Source organism: Mytilus edulis, chromosome 5 (assembly GCF_963676685.1).
Source record: "Mytilus edulis chromosome 5, xbMytEdul2.2, whole genome shotgun sequence".
Classification (NCBI taxonomy): Eukaryota; Metazoa; Mollusca; class Bivalvia; order Mytilida; family Mytilidae; genus Mytilus; species Mytilus edulis.
In genome coordinates, this window is record NC_092348.1 from 12,531,120 (window position 1) to 12,557,374 (window position 26,255).

At 33.3% G+C, this 26,255-nt stretch overlaps 1 protein-coding gene across 6 annotated transcripts in view; it reads left to right on the forward strand.

Moving 5' to 3' along the window:
• LOC139522988 (uncharacterized) overlaps positions 1-26,052 on the forward strand; it is a 44,612-nt gene extending 18,560 nt beyond the window's left edge. For 2 of the 6 annotated variants that reach the window (XM_071316687.1, XM_071316686.1), the window contains exons 3-10: positions 1,847-2,893; positions 5,042-5,338; positions 5,991-6,149; positions 8,586-8,708; positions 11,161-11,336; positions 11,948-12,038; positions 21,187-21,576; positions 23,762-23,886. In XM_071316687.1, the coding sequence (XP_071172788.1) occupies positions 1,847-2,893; positions 5,042-5,338; positions 5,991-6,149; positions 8,586-8,708; positions 11,161-11,336; positions 11,948-12,038; positions 21,187-21,431 (2,138 nt within the window). In that variant the 3' untranslated portion in view covers positions 21,432-21,576; positions 23,762-23,886. Of the gene's footprint in view, positions 1-1,846; positions 2,894-5,041; positions 5,339-5,990; positions 6,150-8,585; positions 8,709-11,160; positions 11,337-11,947; positions 12,039-21,186; positions 21,577-22,771; positions 22,900-23,761; positions 23,887-25,165 lie in introns of those variants that run through there. The other 4 variants (XM_071316688.1, XM_071316691.1, XM_071316690.1 and 1 more) reach the window with 4 other exon arrangements.
• The last annotated feature ends 203 nt before the right edge of the window (positions 26,053-26,255 follow it).

Genomic DNA, 26,255 nt, shown 5'->3' on the forward strand with positions numbered 1-26,255 from the left:
ACATTTGGGCAATATCACTTTTACTGTTCTTGATTCCTTTTCTTTATATATTCAATATATGCATGTTGTCGGAAAATGTCAAATGTATTTGTATGAGCTTTAGAAACAGGACAAAAAGCGAGGCTGTGCCGAGCTTTTTTCCTGTTTCGTAGCAAGTACAAATAAATTTGCTATTTTCCGACAATTAACATACACTGTGTTTATCCTGAAATTAAACCCAACACTTAAAAATTTAGTTATCAAAATCTAAATCATTGTCTCTAATTTCTCAAAGAAATCGCCATAGTTGAAACGCGGACGGCAAAGAGGACCCCAAACTGAACTGGTTAGGAAACAGAAATATTTGTATTACCGCTTGCTCAACATGGACGTGGGGTAGCAGGAGACTTTATTTGTTCAAGTACAAATGAAACAAAAAAATGTTTTTATACCTGTTATTTGTACAATAGATGACACAGTTACTATGATCATGGACACATTTTATACAGTTGCGATTATTTTTTCAAGCTATTTGTCTACATGTTACGATTATCTTCTGTAATTTTTTTTATGGCTATTATTTCAGTACAAGGCCACATATGATACTAAGAACACACACACACAACAATACCATTAATATCAATCTACCTGCTGCGCTATTATTGAAAACAACGCGTGTGTACACGGAGAAATTATAAGAAGACGATTTTACCTGTTTTTGCTTCCGCCATGTTGGGATTAGTTTAACACGAGTGTCCATTTCTCAGATGTTATCAATAATTCAACTTCTTTTTATTAATGGAATGACTGCATGGCGTGCATGTCCGTCTTGTAATATTTATACTACCTTTTACTTTTTTTCACACATAATTGATAGTTTGTGTGATACCCGTAGTTAAACTTTCATATTACAAACTAAGAGCTGTGAAATGTTTAGAATGTCCTTAACTAGATTACCATTTTTCGGCGGTTGCATTAAAAAACTATATTTTTACGTACAATATTTGGTATATATATAAGATCCTTACAACAGGGTTTATCTGACCTTGACCTCAGTTCATTGCTCAGGTTTTTTTTCATTGTCAAGTCGGTATCTCCGAAACAATTATCAATGGAAAAACATATTATTGGTATATAGAAAAGTTGTGATGAGTACATGACCGTCTGACATGTTCTATTAGGCAATGACCTTATTTTCATGGTTGGCTGTTCACCGATTTGACTGAAATTCTCACATTTGATTCATAACATACTAACACGTTTATCCAAATTACTATTAGTCTGAAACAAACAGTAGACAATGAATGTACTCGATAATATTTATCAGAATTTTGTGTGTAGGTAGTTTTTCTGCAACGTAATTCAAATTGTTTCATTTTCAATGTTGACATTCTTTCACTTTGAATTACTGAACACGACTAAAATATGCGTAAGCAATCTTTAGCTTAGTGGTCAAATTAAAGGTCACACGAATACAGATTCAGTGGGGAAGAAATTTTCACTTGCAAGTGAATAATTCATCAGCAATGTTTCTTTGCTTATTTTGACAGAATTGGATACTAAAGCGAATTTTATTTCATTATTCACTTTTATTAATGTTTGAACCAAAATAAATTAAATTCTTTTTTCATATCTCGAAGCTAATAGATATAGGAAGATGTGGTGTGAGTGCCAATGAGACAACTCTCCATCCAAATAACAATTTAAAAAATTAAACCATTATAGGTCAATGTACGGCCTTCAACACGGAGCCTTGGCTCACACCGAACAACAAGCTATAAATGACCCCAAAATTACTAGTGTAAAACCATTCAAACGGGAAAACCAACGTCTTGTGCCCTTTTGAGATTTTCTTTTTTTCCCCCAGGTGGTTTCAATTTTGTATTACCTACTACAGATAAAAAATCTTCTGGCTTTTCCTCACAATATGGAACAACACTATTATCAGCTACAGATGTACACTTTGGTCAGACACCAACAACACCTGATAAAAGAACTCTTGACACAGGAAGAAGATTCACGATTGGTGGACAAACTTCAACTTCTGCAATGAAAATAACCTCAGATGGAACAGCTACAACAAAACCTCCTTTCATTGGAGGATTTAGATTTGGAAAATTGCCAGAGGCTGCAAAAAATGAACCAACACCAGGAGCAGTAAGTTTTGGACAGACTGTTTCTCCCATTTCTGACATGAAAATTGAAACACCAGAGTATATAAAGAAAATATCTAGTTCTGAAGCAAACTCTGGATTCAAATTTTGCACACCAGATTCTGCAAGGTTTAAATCTGATTCTGATGCAGACTCTGGATTCACATTTCTCCCACTAGATTCTATAAAGTACAAATCTGATTCTGAAGCAGATTCTCGATTCAAATTTTACACATCAGAGTATACAAAGAAAAAATCTGATTCTGAAGCAAACTCTAGATTCACATTTCCCACACCAGATTCTACAAAGAACAAATCTGATTCCAAAGCAGACTCTGGATTCACATTTCCCACACCAGATTCTACAAAGAACAAATTTGATTCCAAAGCAGACTCTGGATTCACATTTCCCACACCATATTCTACAAAGAACAAATCTGATTCCAAAGCAGACTCTGGATGCACATTTCCCACACCGGATTCTACAAAAGACAAATCTTTTTATGAAACAGCCTCTGGATTCAGATTTTCCACACCAGCTTCCATCATGAACAATCCGAAATTAAAACCATCTTTATGTGGTCAAACTTCTACACCAGATGTTGAGAAAAATAAACGAGATGCTAGGAGGGCAAAAGGTTTCAACTTAATATTAAAACCACCCACTCTACCAGAGAACAACAGGAGGGGACTAAACTTCACATTATCGTCATCTGAAGATGACAGCACAGGTCCAAAATATCTATCAACAGAGCCTGGTGGTGAGTATATAAATAGGAGAGAGGATAATGACATTTATTTTCATCTTTTATTGTTCAACTGCCAAATGTTGATGAAGCCATAACTGGAGAAGACATTTAAAAAAAAATACCGATTTAGTTATCTGAGGTCTAACAATTATTTGACCAAATCAATCCGATTTAAAACTATTTATAGAATTATAAACATGGTAGCTTTCGGTAGGCCATGAAATACACAAATTGCTTTTACCAGCTGTACAATTTCTTGTGGATTTTCGAAAGACGTGGTCAATGTACAGTATCAGTTGACATAATGCTTTTAAAAGTGGCATTTTGAAAATATTGCTTCAAACTGATCAACTAAAGATATAAGCCCATAACAGGTGAATGCTGGTTAGTGTTAAACAAATAGCTTTGAATCATCGTCAGATGGTTTTCATATGACCTCATTTCATGGATCAGTGAACAAGTTTTAGTTTTCGTGGTCAAGACCATATATCAGATACTGTAAGCAATATGTCTACTATATTTGGAGTAAGGGATAATTGTGAGGTGACCATGTGTCATCTGACCTTGACCTCATTTTCATGGTTCAGTGGTCAAAGTTAAGTTTGTTGTATTTTGGTCCTTTTTTCAATACTGTATGCAAAAGGTCAACTATATTTGGTGTATGGAAATATTTTATGATAAACATGTCAGTCTCGCAAGTTTTATTTGACCTTGACCTAATTTTTACAGTTCATTGCTCAGTGTTAAGTTTTTGTGTTTTGGTCTATTTTCTTAAGCTATAACCAAGTACAGTCAACTTTATTTGTTGAATTGAATTATTTTAAGGTATGTATTTCTCGTTTGGTTTATCTGACCTTGAACTCATTTTCTTGGATCATGTTAAGGTTATGTAATACTGGTAGTAAAACTTTATATTTTGGACCATGGAAGTAAATGTCAATATACTACTTCCATGATCGGACTATCAACATAAAAATCAATGATTAGTAAAGAAAGCGAGACACTTCATCGTGTGAAAACTTGTCATAGATTATAACATGGTTACGAAAATTTGAACTTTTACATTCTTATGAGTTTCTAACAACGGGATAGATTACATTAGGTTGTAAAATGTAAAACCTTTCGTAATTTTAGATTCCCAATGTTCTTCAATTTCATTGTGTTTTTTTTGTGCATATTTTTACGTTTTTAATTCAAGTGTCACTAATTTGTTGTTGGTTTTTTTAAAAGAAAAGCATGTCCGACTAACTACACTCTATTCTGAAATAATAACTGATGCCAATTCATTGCAGGCTCTCTATTTATTACAAAGACTGCAAGATTTTCCGGTAATGCACTTTGAAAAGTTAACGGTTATAAATAATTACGATCAGTTCCACGGTGAATTGACATGACTACCATACTATTCAAAAGTACTAAATACCTTCTGTTTTTATTATTGAATAGGCAGGTTCTGATCAAATATCTCAGTTTATCAATTTGTCTTTTTGCAGTGGCTGCACATCTTGTTCATCGTTTGTACATATACTGAATTAAAATCACTAGGAACATGTTTTGGTTGCCTTAGACATTATGATACAACAATAGTCTTCAAGTCTGCATATTTACCGAGTTATCCATTTTGACTAAGCGCGGAATCGCATGACATGTAATTGAAGTGAACACAGATTCTATCATCACACTCGGTCTGGTTGCTTTTGAGTTTATATTTTTGTTTGTAACCATGCTCTGTATTTTGTTAATCGATTTTTTAGATTTGAAATCTATAAATGTGATTTGATTGTTGGCAAAATTAGTATGTAAAATCAAAAACGAAAATTAATTTTTGCCTTTTGAACTTCCTTTAAATGAGTGTTCTTCAATTCAAAATGTGAAACTTGGGCATGTTTGGGGTAGCGGACTTTCGTTAATTTGACGAATTTGTGGACAATCTTGAGAGATTTTATAACCAAGTTTATGGTAGACTGTCATTTACTGCTTGCAAAGTTAGAAAAGATAACTGAAATAAGTATTGAGAAAGAAATTCATTGTAAAATCAAAACTATGAAAACAATAACAAATTTATGAGCAAATGCAGAATCACCAAATATAAATGTGTTTAATCCTATATTAATTCTTGTTAGTAAAAGATAAGTTGATGAATATATTTTATTATTTCAGTTGGCGAAGATACAAAGACATCGAATTTCAAAACATGTGCATTTGGACAGAGCCGATCTGCAGATTTACCCAAACTTGAATATGATTTTAGCAAACTTGGACCAACAACAGGCAATAGTTCATCAGAAATGAAGGAAGAAGTATTTAATATAGTGGCTACAGGATTCTCCTTCTCGTCAATAGCAAATACATTTTTAAAAACCTTAGGAGGAATATTTGGTGAAGGACGGATTTTCTCTTTTTCTGACCTGGCCAAGGAAGCTGATAGTACTACCTCGACAGGTTTTAAAGTTCAAGGTAAGATTTCTATATCAGATCTGGGAAAACTATCGAATGGTATTTGTTGCAGCATGAACTTTCTCTTTTTCTGACATAGCCAAGCATGCTGATAGTTATATCTCATCAGAGTTTAAGGTTCAAGGTAAGTTTTCTATATCAAACCTCAAACAACCTCAGGAGGGATATTTATTTAGTCCACACCAAGCCTTATAAAAGTAATCTCAGACAAACAGCTAAAAAGTTAAAGATCAATAATTTCAAGGATCCCTCGCGTTTACCTTCTCTCTTTAACTCCTTTCTATATACTTTTTGTGATCTCCCTTTTACCATGTATTTGTATGAGAAAGATCCAATGTGAACACTGAGACAAATCTTTATGCAGAACGTAATTTCCCTTTGCGACTACTAATTTGAAAATATTACCAACATTGTAATTATTATACATGCAACTAACCATAATATCATAACAAAATTGACAATTTACAGTGAAATTTAGTAAAATTTAACATTAATTATTGATACTTAATCTGTATTGTATTAAGAACAAAAACAGCTTTTACACTCTTTTTTGGTATGTACATGTAAACACATTGCAAGCAGTTGCCAAATTTTGACAATATGACAGTTTTGTAGACACATCCTATTTCCATATTGTTAGTTTTTTTCTTAGATCACAATCAACAATTTAGATGGAAAGGAACAGGGCAGCAGTTATTTTCTACTGATCCAGGTGATGGCTATAACGACGATGCAGATGAGAGTGGTGCCAACTATAATTATAGTTATAAACCAATTATAGCACTTCCTGACATTGTTGATGTTAAAACAGGTACCTTTTTCAATTTCAATTGGAGGTACAACATGTACAAGAAGAAATAGTTATTTTGGCGTTTTGTATTGTCTCGCCTAAACTTAGGTATTCTGTTTCCGCGGCAGCAGTGGCGGCATCAAAAATGTGTTAAAGTTTATGATTTTGTCAGTGTAAAGATAACCAGTAATGGGAAATCAGTGATTTTTTGGTATAGATTTGTTTTGCCCTGTTCCTTCAGTCATGGGCTATAAACTTGGTTCAAATGTTTCAGTTTGTGTTTATGTCAGTTTAAGGAGAACCACAAGTGGTAGGTCAAAGATATTTGGTGTGCATATGTATGATCATTGGAATCGCATTTCAATAATATTATTTGGTTTTATTCTTTCATTCACGGTCTATTTACTTTGAATGTTTTGCGTAGTTAACATGTCAAAGTTTTTCTTTGTATCAGTTTTAGGGGTACCACTAAGTCAAAGAAAATTGCTATGCAGTTGTATAGGCATTTGTAAGTCTCTATTTCCATGGAGATTATATGGCCTGTCCCTCATTTTTGTTCATTAACTTTGGAACTTTGCATAGCTAGTTGACAAGTTAAATATTGTTTTATGTTAGATTGAAAGAAACCATTTTTGATCAGCCATTAGTATTTGGTATGCAGTTTTATACACATTGGCATTTCTTATTTCCATGGATGTTATTGATCCCTAAACGGTAGTCATATCATTCACTGTGAATGTATTGCATAGTTTACAGGTTGTACGTTAGAAGTTAAGGCGTCGTTATTATATTTTAAACATCTGCATTATCCCTACAAAATAAAATAAAGGCACGACATATTTCTGTGTCGACAGTTTATGTATTCCAATCCAACTGCTTTTTTTTTTATTTCACCACCACTATCTTATGTTTAAGAAACGTTTGTCAAGGGTTCCAAATCATAAACGAAATATCAAAGATGAAATATATTTTGTATACATTTTCTACTATGAACATTTTACAAGAAAGGGCGAAAGATATCAGATGGACAGTCAAACTCATAGATCGAAAATAAACTGACAACGCCATGGCTTAAAAATAAAAAGTCAAACAGACTAATATTAGTACACAAGAAACAACATAGAGAATAAAGATTAAGCAACACGAACCCCACCAAAACTGGAGGTGACCTCAGGTGCTCTGGAAGGGTAAGCAGATCCTGCTCAACATGTGGCACCCGTTGTGTTGCTCGTGTTATTACAAATCCGGTAAATAGTCTATTTCGGTAGGTCACATTTGTGGTGAAAAGGGTGTGGATTGTAGTAACGACATAAGGAACCAAACCGATATGATCTGTGAAACGGTTATTCCATAACGGTCAACAAACTCGTGATGGCGTCCGTAAAATTTACGGAGGGATGATTTCAACTTCACCAATTGGATCTCTTGGTTTAATAGCTTCCTTGTGAGCAGCAAGCCATTATCAAGGAAATCGTGTTAGGAAGTACCAACCCGGGAATATCGTATCAATTGGGATATATATGCTCCGTATACCGGTGCTGCTGGAATGTTGCTACATAGAAATCGAAAGTTCACAATTGGGAAGCTGAATAGTCTCTTTTGTCGTAAAGTTTTGTTTTCAACCGACCCTCATTGTAAATTTCTATATGTTAATTGAGATATGAGACAGACTTAACTGTATCTGTTGTATCCTTTATCTCTAGTTCGATGGGATAGATCCGTGTAACAAAGTCACCAAATTTTTAATCATTTAGTGAGAAAACATCATCTATATAGCAGAAAGTAAAGTTAAAGGATATTGCTAAACTTCTTATCTTTCTTCCCAAGAAGTTTCTGTATGAAGTCAGCCTCATAATAATAAAGAAACTAGTCGACAAGAAGAGGGCACAATTGGTTCTCATTGGAATTTCGATAGTCTGTTGAAAAACACGTTCTCCAAACATAATAGTTGCAAGTTACAAGTAGATAAATAGATTCGTATTTGCAGTTATCACAAGCACAGTCATTGATGGTTGTATCCGGGTTTTTTTTACTTTTCAATTTGTTACTTGATTTGGCCGGTTTTGTAACGAGATCCATTTATGAGTCTTATGTACATGAAACATGTGCCTGGTATACTAATTTATAAGCATGGTATCATTAACGAGATATGTTTTTTGTAGGGTTCGTGTTGCTTAGTCCTTAGTTTTCTATGTTGTGTCTTGTGTACTATTGTTTCTCTGTTTGTCTTTTTATTTTTCAGCCATTGCGTTGTCAGTTTATTTTCGATCTATGAGTTTGACTGTCTCTCTGGTATCTTTCTGTGAATATAATGGTTTAAGAAATAAATATTAAATGATAGTGATATCTACACTGTTTATGTGATTCTTATTCTGCAAAAACTCAGCTACTGTCTAATACGGTTAATGTTCAGTTGTGCTTTATTGCTTCCATCTTATTGTTGATTTTTCTCAACAGGGGAAGAGGACTTTGAAAAGATGTTCTGTCAAAGAGCTAAGCTGTTCAGATTTGATAGAGAGGCTAACCAATGGAAGGAAAAGGGATTTGGAGAAATGAAAATATTGAAACATCGAGTTAACAGTAAGATTTTTTTTAATTTGTTGAGTCAAATGGAATTGTATAGTGATAAATCATACCTTAATCATTCAAAAATTGGTCTGGAACGAACTTGTTGAATTCTGGAGCAATAAAACAAGCCCATTTTGGATATAGTAAAGTAATAATTTGTTGACTACTTTCAAAATTAATATTTGATAATGGAAAAAGGTTTTTGTTTAACCTTTCTTATTTCCCTCTCTAATAAATTGTTTTAAGTAAACATTGTGTTAGTCCTGTGTGATATTATACCAATGTCGTCCGTCCGTCAACGCTTCAATTAATAAAGCAATTTAAATAAGATGTAGTATGCGTGCCAATGAGGCAACTCTCTATCCAAATCACATTGCATAAAAAGTAAGCAAGTATAGTTAAAAGTATGGTTTTCACCACGAAGCCATGCCTCACACAGAAATAGCACGTCAAATCTCTGTTTAAACCGATTCTCATTTAACTTTAACACAATATTATAATTGACGGAGAAAAGCTTATTTTCATTTTGTTTAGATTTTGGATTTGTCATCTTAGAGTACCGGAACTTTGACCCTTATATTTCGGTGAATATGGATTCCTCAAAACTATAAATTATTATGGAATTAATGAAAGGACGCTGTCTCGATTTTTTTTAAATTTTCGTCCAGAGTTATAATTAAGGAAAATTTTCAGAAAATCGCACACTTACTATTATATTCCTTGAATGGTTGCTCTCCTCGCTTTACATTATTGTTGGGATTATTGAAAGGGAGCCCAATTTTGATACTTTTATTTTTATCGCTGCAGAGTTATTAGAATATAATTGGATTTTCCTAGATTGATGCAGTGGAAACTATATGTTATTGTTGAACATATGTTAATGATTGAATGCATTCGAAATATCCACGTTTATTCTTGTTACAATTTCAATATTCACAATCAGGTTGCAACGATGCGCTCTTGGTGCAGCTGTTATCTTATTTGCATTGGTGAATAACACATCTCGAATACATGGAATATATTACTTACAGAATAAATGTTCTGTTATTCCTATGATTCATTTAACAAACAAACATATTATGAAGTAACATGGCAAAAAGCAACACGAATCCCAATAATAATATGGTGATCTTTTGGGTGCTACATTGATGATATAATTAGAACATATCCATCGTCTTCTAGATCTGTGAAATATATATACCTAATGGTTAATCAACTCGTGATGGCATTACTTCAATTTATGAAGACTTACCTTCATTTTCAGCACTTGGGACCCATTGTTTGATTTCTTGTAAGCATCAACCGTCTATCAGGAAAATATTTATAGGAAATGAAAGCTCTGGAATATCGTATTAACTTGGAGTTATATACTCCTAGGCAGACGCTTATTAATTTTTGCCACATAGAAATTTAGAGTTCTCGTTTTCGAGCAATCCTATTGTCAATTTCTAAATATAAGTCATGATATGATGCAGACTTCATAGTATCGTTTATTTTGATTTCGATGATAAATACGCGTTCACTATAGACACCATACTTTGAATTATTAAGGGAGAGGACACTATAGGTAAAGAGTAACATGGAGTTAATAGCTAATGCTAGTTTATTTTCATTCTTTCTTAGAGATAATGTGTGTAGTTTGTCACATTAAATAATGGATTAAAACCTATATAATTATAGATTATTACATGGCATTTTCCATATGGCCCTGGTATCAGCCCTAGACTCCCATATCAAGCCAGAGGGCTTTAGCCCGAGGGCTTGATATGGGTCGTGGGCTGATACCATGGACCATATGGAAAATGACATGTTATAATCTATTTATCACATATTTTTAAGCAGGAGAAAACAAATAGCTTACAACAAATTATGTTTGATATTTCATCAAAAATCAAAAGATATTCAACGAAAAAAAAAATGTATCAATGTGAGTTAAAAAAAAGTATCACAGTAGGTTAACAACGTTTTGTGAAAAGTTTCAGAAATAATTAACAATAAACATATTAATTCTAAGAATTGCAAATATTAAACGACTTTAAAGTGTTAAATTACAAATGTTAAAAAATGCTTAGGAAGAATCCTATATCGATACTCATTCCAGTGTTGCGTCATATATTTTCTAAATTCTTCATGACGTCATAATTTTACGGGAACTTTTGTGATTTCTACTTTTTTCTTCTACAGCACATTTGTAACTTTTTAAATTTCTTTTCATTGTGTTCAACTTGTTTACAAATAGCCTTTGATTGACAGATTACCGGAAGTTAAACTCGGGGGCTTGATATGGATTTCGAGGGCTGATATCGATATCGGCCCCGAGGGCTGATAACCAACCTTGACTTCCGGCTATTATTGGCCATGCAAAAACGTACATATCAGTACAAAATATGTGATAACGGTTAATACATTGAGTTTGTGCTCAAGATGATATGTTACAGTATTTAAATAAATTGCTTTGTTTAAGGTCGATACCGACTTATACTAAGAAGACAAATAGTTTTAAAGCTAGCATGTAACCAATGGTTGACAGCTGATATATCATTTAAACCTTTACCAACATCAGAAACATCTTGGTGCTGGGTTGGACAAGATTTTAGCGACAATGAACCTGTCATTGAACAATTGGCAATTAAATTTAAGGTTAGAAATTGTTGAACATTTCAAAAGTGTATTCTATTTAAAAGCTTACACAAAATTAATCGATGGAAACAAACTATGAAAACATATGATGATATTGTGATTCAGAAAAAAGTCAAATAGTATGAAGAACAATTATGAAGCAGCGTGTATTGGTAAACCTATTGAACGGTGTGCATAGTTCTTCAACTGGTTGCGTACATGTTGTTTCCAGTTTTGCCACGGCTAATTTAAAATATAGCGGTTCTTACTTTGATTCATAATAAGCATATCAATTACAAATATAAATTTCTCTTAGATATGAAAGAAATTGGCCTATTTAGTTATGACAGTTGATCTACTACACAAATGAAATATATATGTTGTTTTGTCATATACTAATCCTGTTACCTTTGATAACTAATTAAACAACAATCAATATTTTAATTAAAAAGGATAATACATTGAAGATGTATTTGTAACATAACAACAGTAAATCTTATCAAATTCATACGATTATTCCCTGATTTAAGGACAAACTAAATCTTAGTATTTGTTCATGCATAAACTGAAATATTATCGAATAGTTGAACTTTAAACATTATACTTTGAATCATGAATTTATAATTTTGCAGACGATTGAGCTTGCTCAACAGTTTAAACAAGTGATTGATAGTTGTCAAAGCGATATGAGAGGACAAAATTCAGCATCCAATGGAAAGAGAGGTAACTATTGAAACACTGAGTTACAACTCATGTCCAGACATTTTACTGGCTTGTATGTAAAAAGTGAAATCACAAAAATACTAAACTCCGATGACAACTCAAAACGGAATGTCCCGAATCAAATGACAAAATCAAAAGTTCAAACTGATCAAACGTATGGATACAACTGCCATATGTTTGACTTGGTACAGATATTTTCTTAAGTAACGAACTGTTGAAAGTAACAGAAAGTAACAGAATAGCAGCAGTTAAACAGTATTAAATGAAGGATGATTGAAGAGCTAAACAGCAACAGAGTTAAAGATCTGATTTTAACTAGACAGACCATAGTTGAAATAAAGATGATTTCTTCCCTAAAGTTTGGCATTTATACTTAAGCTGTGCAACCGTCTATGATATTCAATTTTAGTTTTTGATATTGACAGTTGTATCACGTGACATGCAAATGCCTAGATTTTGACATAGGCGAATTTGGCAAATGTAATGATTTAGATATATTTCCACTTTCAAAAGTCGACCTCGCTGTTCAATTCCTAAATTTGATGAAATCATACCGAAAAGTGAAAATGACCTTACATTATGTTACAGCCGATGTTTTGTATATTAATGTATAATCTATTAACGAGGATGTCATGCCAGTTATGTGCAACTTCTTACAATATCTAATCATATCATTAATGTCCCGATACACATGTTAATATGCGCCCACCATGCCAAATAGCACCATCCCTTGGTGCTATCTGCAGTTAAGCTAGATATATTTAGGCTACTCATAGATTTTTTTTTTGTATTAATTCTAGAGGTGTGCCTGAGACGAAGAATTTATATATACTCTATATTTATACGAATTTATGAAACTGTTGTTTCTTATTTGTGTTTGTAACTATGTATACTGTATTGTTTATTATATTTGTAAAAATAATATTATAATGATATTATAATATTATGCTCCTTGTGAGCCCATTTCATGGAAATAAAACATCTTCTTCTCTTCTGTATAGATTTCTATCAAGTGTGTACTATAAAGTACAGTATAAATAAATATTAATTTCAAAATGATTTTCTTTTCCGTATTAAGTCCGGTGACATAATTTAACTATAAGAACAGCAAAAGAAGCACTGCTATTTTTTTCGAGCCTGCGACTTTTGTCGCAGAAAGCTCGACATAGGGATAGTGATCCGGCGGGAGCAGCTATGGCGGCGGCGGCGTTAGCTAACTTCTTAAAAGCTTTATATTTTAGAAGGTGGAAGACCTGGATGCTTCATACTTTGTATATAGATGTCTCATGTTACGAAGTTTTCGTCAGTCACATGTCATATGTCCTTGAACTCATTTTCATGGTTCAGTGACTTCTTGAAAAGAAAGTTAACATTATTTTGTAATTTTAAATTCTCTCTAATTATACGTAATAGGATAACTATATTTGGTATGTGCGTACCTTGTAATCCCTCATGCCCGTCACACAGTTTTCTCTTCACCTTGAACTCATTTCATGGATCAGTGAACAAGTTTAAGTTTTGGTGGTCAAGTCCATATCTCAGATACTATAAGCCATAGGTCTAGTATATTCGGTGTATGGAAGGCCTGTAAGGTGTACATGTCCAGCTGGCAGGTGTCATCTGACCTTGACCTCGTGTTTATGGTTCAGTGGTATAGTTAAGTATTTGTGTTTTGGTCTGTTTTTCTAGTACTGTATGCAATAGGTCTACTATATTTAGTATATGGAATGATTGTAAGGTGTACATGTCTAGCTGGCAGGTGTCATCCGACCATAACCTCATTTTCATGCTTCAGTGGTCAAAGTTAAGTTCTGAGGTTTGGTCTTATTTTCTCATACTATATGTAATAGGTCAACTATATTTGGTGTATGTAAATATTTTATGATCTATTTGTCAGTCGTGCAGGTTTTGTTCGACCTTGATCTCATTTTCATGGTTCATTGCTCAGTGTTAAGTTTTTATGTTTTGGTCTGTTTTTCTTTAACTATAAGCAATAGGTCAATTTTATTTGTTGAATGGAAGAATTGTTAGCTGCACATGACTGCCTGGCATGGTTCATCTGACCGTGACCCCATTTGCATGGTTCATTGGTCAATGTTTAGTTTTCTTGGTTAATGTTAAGTTTATGTGACAGTTTTAATAAAGCTTTATATTTAGGACTATCAACATAATATCAATGATTAGTAAAGAAGGCAAGACATTCCAGTGTGTACACTCTTGTTAATTTGGGGGTATTTTAGTTGTTATGCATGTAATGATTTTGTTTCATGGATCGAGAGCCTATATCATTTAGATTTGTCTCGCCTTGACGAAGTCAAAAAGGAAGATATATGTATGCTATTTCCGGCGGATGCGGTGGCGTAAACAATGTTATAGTTTGTGATTGGGACTAGTTTATGGTGAACCTCAATTGGTAGGTGAATCATATTTAGTATGCAGTTGTATTAGCATTGGTACAACTCATTTTTCATTTTACGGACGGCATCACGAGTTGGTAAACCGTTACTGGATATCCGTTTAGCAGATAATATCTGATATGTTCCTAATGTTCCTAATGTAGAAACTACAATCACCTTTCATTTGCCAGAATGTGACCCTTCCCATTAGAATTTGTAACCCGGATTCGTTTGTATGGCCCCGCAACGAAGTTGTCGGTTTTATATAGTTGTACCCTTGTCCGTAATTCCGTCATTCTGTCATTCCGTCATTCCGCAACACACCATTATACGGAGGTTTTTTTCTAAACGCCTTCAGATATTGGGTTAATTTTTTGTAAGTTAGTTAACCATGATGAGTTACAGATCAAGTTAAAGTTTCGTTCCGCTCCACTAATTTTTGCCGAAATTACGGACTTTGGACTGTGATAAATTGTTGAAATCACAGTTATACGGACTTTTTTTCTAAACGCTTTCAAATATTGGGATGACTTTTGGAATGTGAATTAACCAAGATGTGTTACAGATCAAGTTGAAGTTTTATTCCGCTCATCTAATTTTTGCCGAAATTACGGGCTATGGACTTTGATAAATTGTTGAAGACCACAGTTATACGGACCTTTTTTCTAAATGCTTTCAGATATTGGGCTGATTTTTGGTATGTGAGCTAACCATGATGAGTTACAGATCAAGTTTAAGTTCCGTTCCGCTCTGCTTATTTTTGCCAAAATTAAGGGTTTACAACTTTGATAAATTGTTATACAGACATTTTCTATACGCCTCCAAATTTTGAGCTGATTTTTGATATGTCAGACTACCATCATGTTTGTGTCCACATGTGTTATTGAAATTGCAGTTTTTTCAACTTTTTGCGACGGGGCCATTCGTGTAGTTTTTTCTCAATCGATTTATGAATTTCGAACAGTGGTATACTACTGTTGCCTTTATTTAGACTGATAACCGGGTTTGAACAAACATTTGTAACACGACGGGTGCAACATGTGGACAGTATCTGGTGGGGCACCAGAGATCACCCCCAGTTGTTGATGGGGTCTGTGCTGCTCATTCATTAGCTTTCTATGTTTTGTTTGTGTACCGTTATTTGTCTGTTGGTCTTTTTTTCTTTTTTAGCCATGAAGTTGTCAGTTTATTTTTGCATTATGAGTTTGATAGTCCCTCTTGTGTCTTTCTCCTCTCTTTTAAAGTACATGCATTAGGTTAACTTTATTTTGGTTTATCGTATTATTTTAAGTTCTTACTCTCTGTCTGAAAAGGTACAACAGACCTTGACCTTATTTTCACAGTTTATTTGTCATAGCTAGGGGTTAGCGATCAAGTACATAAGTTAACTGTATTTGGTGTATAGAATAATTTTAAGTTGTAAATGTCACTTTCTCACAGATTTCATTCCCTTACTCAATTTTCTGAAGCCAGCATAAAGTTTGATTTTAAGCCTGCGACTTTTGCCGGAGAAAGCTCGACATAGGGATAGTACTCAGGAGGCGGTTGCGGTAGCGTTAACTAACTTCTTTAAAGCTTTATATTTAAAAAGGTGGAAAACCTGGATGCTTCAAACTTTGTATTAAGATGCCTTATATTAATGTTTTGCAATTTTAGTTTCTCTCTTATTATGAGTTATAGGATAACCATATTTGGTATGTGCGTACCGTACATGGTCTTCATGCTCGTCAGACCGTTTTCACTTGATCGCAATTTCATTTTCAACTATGGTTGAACAGAGATTTTCAGATGTTGTCTGAGGATTAATTAGAAGATATGTTTATTAGAACCTAACATTGTTTTTATACATATCATTAGTTGTTATATCATTATATTTCCAATGGTAGTAAGATAATTTATTTTGACTGTTGTATTTCCGATAACGAAAAAGGGATTCATTTTTTAAAGGCAGTGCTTTAAGGCCTGACTTTTAAGTCATGAGGTTCATCTTTTCATACGCAATCTATGCAGGGGGTCTTTTTGCCAGAAATAGATCCGGAAATGTTCGAATTTCTCCTCTTCTTTTTATGGTATGCTATGGTTTTTGTTTCTTTCATTTACATTGGGGACTAAAGAAACGATCAGTGTGTATTGTTCGTTTTATAGAACTTGTTATTAGTGTGTATTTTGCATTATAAGCAGTCAACCTGACTACAAACTATCATTATGTGTATTCCGTGTGGAAAGAGGTCGGGTCAATTTCGAGTGTTATCTGACATCTAAAGATTCTTTCAGACGTTGATAAAACAATGAAAAGTCGACTGAACATGATTAATATGGCATCTTCTATAATTCAAAGCGGAATTCGGTTTATGAACGAGAAACCGTAAAGCGTTTTCAATTTCGGTATTAGTTATGTATGTTGTCTACGTATTATCCTGGTTCCCGGTACTACGTTCCGGGTATTAGCTATTTGATATATGTGATGTGTAACATTACGATCGGGTACCAGCCAATCTACGTGTGTATGTGTACATGATTTCCCGCCAAAATGACCGACATACAGCTATGGAAAAAATAGTCCATAAACGTTCCGTATAATGATATGCAAATTCATAATTAATCGTAACTTTTCTTTATCTTTGTATTATAAATATAACAAAATGGATTCCACAAAATTAAAGATAGCATTATTTTACGAGGATTTCTAATATTTTTCTCACTTCCGGGCGCAGTAATACGTATGTTTTGAAGAAGTTCGAAGAATTTGACAAAGTGAATTGAGAAGGAAACGGATAGATATACGTCCTTGCTATCAGGTAAAACAATTTAAATGTAGAGAACAAACACATTTACTTCACACAAATAGTACAGGCTTAAGCTTTTTATTGTCTTATACACGACTGTAGTCTAGTGTTTAAACGACGGCGGTGACCTACAAGGTACGGGTCATACTGGGTCAAGTCTAAATATGAAAAATGTAAACATATCCACGTGCTATTAGGTAGAAAGCATCGTAATGCAATATCTACAATTTTTCCTCCTTTATACATCGTTGAACCAGATATATTTCTCTTTCAAATACACTTTTAAAACACAAGTTGTATGTACGTATCTTTTCTAGTGTTTTCTTGTCCTTATTAAAGTTCATTTGTTGATGTTTAAATATTTTTGAACGACTGAACACAGGAGTGAATGAATGCAACAATTATATATACTGAAGACTTGGGCTGTACAATGATAGTGTACGTATATCATGCTGATAATTATTCTAGCAGTAATTATATTATTTTAGGATGTAATGACAGGAATTCATGAGCTATGCCTCAGGCTTTCTGAAAAAATATCAATGACAATGTAAACAGGAACGAAACATTGACACGAATGATGCTCTCTTCTATGTTATAGTTATTTAGGTATGTGTGTTGCACAAGTTTCAAAAAAACTTAAGTTATAAAACTTTTTTTCAGGGCACAAACCCACATTAAAGAGACTTGTCTACTGCCATACCCATCCTGTTTTCATGCACCATTTGCAAGCAAGAGACTGAATGGTTTTCAAAATTAAAAATCAGGACGGTGTCCAATTAAAACAAAAGAACTAAACTGGATGAATATTGTAGGAGAAATCTAGAGGAAAGTTTTGATTTGTGAAATTGGTTTTCCTGAAAAGTCATTCATCCTAGCCTGCAGGAAGGAACTATAACTGTCCACCACCAACTGACGAGCTAATGTTGAGCTTCACATATGGAATTACTCAAATACCATCAATGTCTATGTTTTCAGCACAGATTTCACAGCTGTGCTTTTTTTTATACCTGTTAAAGAGTTGTATACTAAATTTTATTTTTTTATCAATAAATATATATTGTGTCATTTAAGAACTTGTATTTTGCCAAAAGATGCATACTAGTGAATGAAAGTGGTGCAGTTAATTTTGCTTTGGTATATAGAATTGAATTACAATTGTTCATGTTATTGGAATGCTTATAAAAATAAGGAGATGTGGTACAATGTATATGATATTTAGTGAGTTTATCAAGCAAAAGTGAATAAGAAATAGGTATAAGCAGTTGCAGGTACTACTGTACAATCTCAAACAATGAGAAAAACTCATACCGTAAAGAGAATTTCATATTTACAAGTAAGTTTTGTTTTTGCGTTGAATAATTTTCTTCTATTGTTTTAATTGCAAATATGGGAAGTGGTAAAAATGCTAATGAGACAGCTGTTATGGCCACAGAGCCTTAATTGAAAACTTCTTTTTCATTCATACCGGTAGATTTTGCCTGGAGTTAGAAACATATCTGACAACTTTTCAAAATGCACATGGGGGTTTTACGTGAAAGATGGTTCATATAGTCATACAAAACCTTCAAGGGGGCCTTCAAATGGAAGCAGGACAAGTCGCCCCACTGGTTAATCGCCCCACTTTTTAAAAAAACGCCACAAACTGATTTATCAAATCGCCCCACATGTGAAATTGGTTAAATCATGTTTAATATTACTCCTGCCAACTCGCCCTACTTATAAAAAAACGGTAATATTTAGATTAATATATATATATATATATAATTAAAAATAAAAGCTCGCACCACTTTAATGAAAACTAATCTACACAGAATACAAACAAACCAAAAATTAATTTAATTACTATTATTGATATATACTGAAATTATATATAATTCTAAAAAAAACCTGATTGTTGAAGAATAACTGTAACTTTTGAAGCTTAGTTATTTGCATAACAATTGAAAAGAAACCTGTTAAATGTATCATAATGCAATATAAGGAATTGAACTTATATTTAATGGGATAACATCTTTTTCCATAAGTGGGGCGAGTTGGCATTACTAAATTCACCCTGGTTAATAATACATTTATCTAGATTTCACCGATTTCCATTAGGTGGGACCAGTTGGCAGGAGTAATATTAACGGGATTTAACACAGTTCACAAGTGGGGCGATTTGGTAATCCAGGTTGGGGCAGTTTTTTTGTCAAGCCTGCGACTTTTTTCGCAGAAAGCTCGACATAGGGATAGTGATCCTACGGCGGCGGCGATGTTAGCTCAGTTCTTAAAAGCTTTATATTTTAGAAGGTGGGAGACCTGGATGCTTCATTCTTTGTATATGGTTGCCTCATGTTACGAAGTTTCCGTCAGTCACATGTCCAATGTCCTTGACCTCATTTTCATGGTTCAGTGACTACTTGAAAAAAAAGTTAAAATATTTTGTAATGTTAAATTCTCTCTTATTATAAGTAATAGGAAAACTATATTTGGTATGTGCATACCTTGCAAGGTCCTCTTGCCCGTCAGACAGTTTTCACTTGACCTCGACCTCATTTCATGCATCAGCGAACAAGGTTAAGTTTTGGTGGTCAAGTCCATATCTGAGATACTATTAGCAATAGGTCTAGTATATTCGGTGTATGGACGCACTGTAAGGTGTACATGTCCAACTGGCAGGTGTCATCTGACCTTGACCTCATTTTCATGGATTAGTGGTTATAGTTAAGTTTTGTGTTTTAGTCTGTTTTTCTTATACTGTTTGCAATAGGTTTTCTATATTTTGTGTATGGAATGGTTGTAAGGTGTACAGGTCTACCTGGCAGGTGTCATATGACCTTGACCTCATTTTCATGGTTCAGTGGTCGAAGTTAAGTTTTTGAGTTTTGGTCTGTTTTTCTAATACTATATGCAATAGGTCAACTATATTTGGTGTATGGAAATATTTCATGATCTTCATGTCAGTCGCGCAGGTTTTATTTGACCTTGATCTCATTTTTTACGGTTCATTGCTCAGTGTTAAGCTTTTGTGTTTTGGTCTGTTTTTCTTAAACTATAAGCAATAAGTCAATTTTATTTGTTGTATGGAAGAATTGTTAGCTGTACATACCAACCTGGCATGGTTTATCTGACCTTGACCTCATTTTCATGGTCCAAAGGTCAATGTTTAGTTTTCTTGGTTTATGTTAAGATTATGTGACAGTTGTAATAAAGCTTTATTATTAGGACTATCAACATAATATCAATGATTAGTAAAGAAGGCGAGACATTTCAGTGTGTACACTCTTGTTTTTAAAGTGGGGCGAGTTAGTGAAAAAGTGGGATGATTTGTCATGGATTCCCTTCAAATATATTCTAATGTGGTTTTTGGCCTCTTCGTGCATTAACAAGCTCATAGCCATTGTTGAATTAATTGTTTTCTTTAAAATAGTCGTCAAAATTGCTCTTACAAAATTGCCATTTGGGAGCTTGAGCTCAATGGGGGAAATACTCTGCAAATACTGGCAGTTGGCAGGTATGGTCATCAAAAAAGTTGACATGTTTCTATGTACATTTACCATTATGTTACTTGATGTTCTTGCTATACACACAGTACAGAGACTAGTCAATCTTTGTGAACTATTTTTTATCGGAGTCATAGAATATGCGTATACAATCAATAATTAAAAATAGTCTATTTATATTGAAAAGAAAAAGTTCTTATATGTCTAAAGAAGAGGGACGAAAGACACAAAAGGGACAGTCAAACTCATAAATTTAAAGCAAACTGACAAGACCATGGCTAAAAATGCATTTCATGGGAGGCACAGAAAATATACTGTAAACAGTAGACTATAGATATAGGTGAACTAGGTACAAAAGAACTCTAAATCTTAAATTCTACAAACCACCTCTGTTCTATGGAAGATAATGATATAACTGGACTAGCAATACACACAACCTGTAATTAACTGCCTTTACAGCGCTTTCGCGCTTTGATTGAAGATTTAGCTATAATACCCACAACTATGGTAACACAGATAAAAGAGTCTAAACATGGAGTAACAAACTTAGCTGAAACAAAAACTGTGATTACACAGCCAAAAGAGGCAAGACATGTGGTAACAATGCCAAAAGATTCAAGAACTTTTGTAACACAGCCAGAGGATCTCACATACGATGGTTCCACAGCCAGAGGAGTCGTATACTGTGGTTACACACCCAGCGGAGTCAAAGGTGGATATAACTAAAGAACAAGTTAGTGTAGAAGATAAGGAGGGAGATGAAGATGAAAATTCAACAGATGAAGATGAAAATTCAACAGATGGAGATGAAACACTAGTAACACTTTTTAACAAAAGAATAAAATTCTTCATCAAAGAAGTTGGTTGGAAGGTGAATAAGTGTTTATACCTGTAATTTGCTATTATTTTACTTATACTTAATTAAGTCTTGGAAAATCTGAAGCATCCATGTTTGTGCAAGATCCCACTCGTGCAATAACTGTCCTATAGTTATGACATGCTTTGTGGAAGTACTTTGGAGAGATTGATGTAGGGACGTAATAGGAAGGTCATATAACCAATATTTTAGCGTTCTTGGCTGTATATGTCTAGACTCAGTTTTAAGATAACAAGAGACTACAATAATATTAATCGGTGTAATGATGAACCAATTTTCATGTCAAGGTACGGTCTTCAACACAGAGCCTTGGGTCATGAGACTTACAATGTCCCTCTGGTATTTTTCGCCCCTCTTTTACAACGATATTATTCGGTGTAAGGATGTGTCAGTCTTCTTGCTTATTATCTCCTTGGAACTAGCAACCTGACTCAGAATGGAAGACAGATACAAAGCATGGTGATTCAGTCTTAGATGCATGATTTTTTCATTAGTTGTAAGTGGCTTTGAACTAACTGTCACTTAATTGCAAGTACTCTCAGATTTTTTTTAGTGTCTTTTTGTTGTTTGGATGTACAAGTACCGGGCCTCGTCCACTTGTATTTTTCTAGTATTTGTATTTTTATCCATCTGATGAGTTAAGCCATTTTCAACTGATTTTTATAGTTCGCTCTTATGTTGTACTGTTATACCACTGTCCCAGGTAAGGAGAGGGTTGGAATCCCGCTAAATGTTTAACCCCGCCATATTCTGTATGTATGAGTCTGTCCCAAGTCAGGAGCCTGTAATTCAGTGGTTGTCGTTAGTTTATGTGTTACTTATTTGTTTTTCGTTCATTTTTTTGTATATAAATTAGGCCGTTAGTTTTCTCGTTTGAATTGTTTTACATTGTCATTTCGGGGCCTTTTATAGCTGACTCTGCGGTATAGGCTTTGCTTATTATCGAAGGCCATACGGTGACCTATAGTTGTTAATTTCTGTGTCATTTTGGTCTCTTGTGGAGAGTTGTCTCATTGGCAATCATACCACATCTTCTTTTTGTATGGTTTATATCTATATCATATTGACATGTTCTCAACCAGAAATGTATGACAAAATTTTGGCTGCACGTCCAACATTAATCTGTCCTGCAGTTGAAACTCTTATGTGGGGTTAAATTTATTACTATTTACATTTAATTGCTTTGTAGGCACTAGGACTAGGAACAATGAAGGTCTTTTTTGACGGAAATGCCAATGGTTATCTGGTTGAAGTAAAATTAGACAACAACAATTCTGTTTGTTATCATTTAGTAGCCAAGGAACAGAATGTATATCTGTAAGTAGGCTTTTTTGTAAACTTCAATATCTTTTAAAATGAAAACAAATATTTAACGTTTGATATCTATAATCTCATAGAAATCCAATAGTTATCAAAGGTACCAATCCTACAATTTAACAAACAAGACGCGCGCCTCGTCCACACAAGACTCACCTGTGACGCTCAGATAAAAAATAGCTATAAAGCCAAACAAGTATAAAGCCGAAGAGTACCGAGGACCCAACAATTAGTAAAAAGTGGTGCCAAATACGCACATGGTGATAAATGCCTTGGACAAGAAAATCTCCGCAAACAGTCAATTTATAAAAACGAACCATACAATTGATAATCATGTCAACAGCGAAGTCCTGACTGCTAGGTTGATGATACCCTCAGGGACTAAACGTCAACCAGCAGTGTCATCGACCCAATGGTGTAAATAGATATATCACTCCAACATCATTATACAGGAGAAACAGTTTATTGTGTTTTTTTCATTTGATTGAAGATGAATGGTCGATAAGTAAGGAAATCTTTCAGATGAAGCGATACAAATATAGAAAAACACTATATTTAGATATAAAACGTCTTCTGGTTAGCTAACAGTGTTTAGTCTATCATCTCATAGACATAGTTTTGTCATGTGTACGTTCATTTATGATTCACCCAGACTTTAAATGGAATTTATGTTATATTTTTTTCTGTGTATTCGAAGTAACATACAATGTGGTGCACACATCAACATTACCCGCTACGCGGATTATCCAGTGTGCACCACATTTCACAGAAAGAAAAAAAAGATGACAGTCATTCCTTAAATATATAACTGTTTATTTTTCTATTTTGATCTTTTGAATATGTTGTTTTTTTTTCATTACAGAAATGATAAAGATTGTTTATGGTCTCCAATAGATTACTCTACATTTGCACCTGTCAGAAGACACTTTAAAGCACAGTTTAAATCTAAACATGCTGCTAACAAATTCCAGAAATTATTTGAGGAGGTGAGTAAGAATAAGGTTTACTTTCTGTCCATATTGTATAATTTATTAAGGTAACAATAATAAATATGTTCGTCACACTTTTCACAGGAACTACTTAACATAGTAACATCACATTCGGTCACTAGCATTTGGAACAAGTGTAGACATTTTTGATCTATCGGAAATCTTAGATACTTCCTTGAAGTAAATGTAACTTAATTTTTTGATAGATTTTATAAAATTAGATATTCTTGTGACATTTGTCTTTTGGACTTTTTATCAGAATGACATTCAGAAGTTTAACAGTGATGAGTTGTTACATCTACACATTTTTAAGATATGTCAGAAACCTTTAATTCAATTGCTGTCTGTTGGCAGACTTTTCTTTGAATAGTTCAATATGTTAAATGAAAACAAGTATTGTAAAATATTGTCACAAATATATGGCTACCCTTTGTGTTGTTTTTTTTTGTTGTAATTATTGGTTTGTTTACAATTTAGTTGAAAAGATGGGGAGGGTAGAATTGATTTGTTTTGTAAAACTGTTTTATATGGCCTTCTATGCCATATATTTTACAAATAGGGATAGTGTTAAGGATAATATTCAAGTTTTAAATATCGAAATGGTAGCAAAATATTTGTATCAATTAATTGTATTCTGATAGGACTTCGTCGTTTCAGAATATAATGCATCCTGGGTAATATTTTCAAAAGTGTACACCAAAACGTCGTGATTGGTTTAAAATGTCGAATGACACGTTATTTTCATTTTAGGGTACGAAAAATGAAATTATCAATGGTTCCTCAGATTCTGAAACGGCCATTTAGTTATGTATAGAGAAGTGCTTTCTGTTTCGGTTTTCTGATAGTTTGAAATAAGAATGTGTATGCGTAGGTCGACATCATGTGCATTCTTGTGTATTTCTATATTTTGCTTATATCAAAGTGATGCCACTCATTTAAGACATTTTTGGTGGTCAACTTTTCAAAATAGCAGATTCAGAAATAAAGTCTGTGCCAAATTTAATAAGGTGATGAGCAGATCCTAAGGGCTGGTTTTTGCAATTTTTATTAAGGTGAGGAGTGGATAATATAATGAATCAACAACAAATCAGTTTTACCCCCACCCCCTTTCTCAACTAAATTGTAAACAAATCAATATTATCAACAACAAAACAACACAAAGGGTAGCATATATTGTTGTCAATATTTTACAATATTTGAATTTGACTTATTTGGAATAGTTATCAATATTAAGATTATGATAGTTTGACAAAATAAAACATTATTTTTTTTTTCAGGGACAATATTTTGCGGAGGAATATAACATTTCAGAAAGGGATATGGTACCTAATCAAAGTTAGAAAACATAGATGATAGCTTAATTATGTATAAATGAAGCTACCCGTATTATTGAAACTAAATTAGAAATGAACATTTTGTTTCTAATTAATGTAATGGATGATTCTGATCAGGACGACATAGGTATATTGATGTAATGATAATTTTTTTAAGAAAGACATAGGAATATTAATGTTTTCATCTTTCTTATAAAAATGACATAGGTATATTGGTGTAAGGATAAATTTTTTAAGAAAGACATAGGAATATTAATGTTTTCATCTTTCTTATAAAAATACATAGGTATATTAATGAATGCATAATTCTGATCAGAACTTTGTTATACTACTTTTGCCTTTGTATGAATATCAATGTAATGATAGTTCTGATCAGAACGACATAGGTTTATTGATGTAATGATAAGTTTTTTAAGAATGACGTAGGAATATTAAATTTAAACTTTCTTTTAAAAATGACATAGCTATGTTAATGTTATGGATATTTTGTTATATAAGAATATTACTGTAATTATAATTCTTATCAGAATGACATAGGAATATCAAAGGAATAATAATTCTTAATAGAATGACAAAAGAATATTAATGCTATGATAGTTATATTTGGAATGACAAAGGCATTTGTGCAACTGTTAAATTACGTTATGGTTTCAAGACAAAAGATATGATATAGTTTCTGACGCATGGAATTTATTACGTGTATTTTATATTTTTTTCTGCTTAACTTTTGGTATCAGGGTATTGTCAATTCTTTCAAACTACATTGAATGTAAAATACCAGGAACTTAATCTATAAACAATTAGTGCTGCATTAAATCATTTCACATTGAGGGTGTTTTGCTTTATCGATTTGTTATGCCGATACGTTCGCTGAGTAACGTTAATATTGTAACGATCAAAAGTAAGGACATGGCTTGATGGTGTTATGTGAAAGAAACAAATTGTAAATTACATCGCTTCAAAAGGTTTATTTGAGCTTTTTTCATTATATAGCGATCATCCTCTGTTGTGTTCTTCAAAAATGTATTCTTAA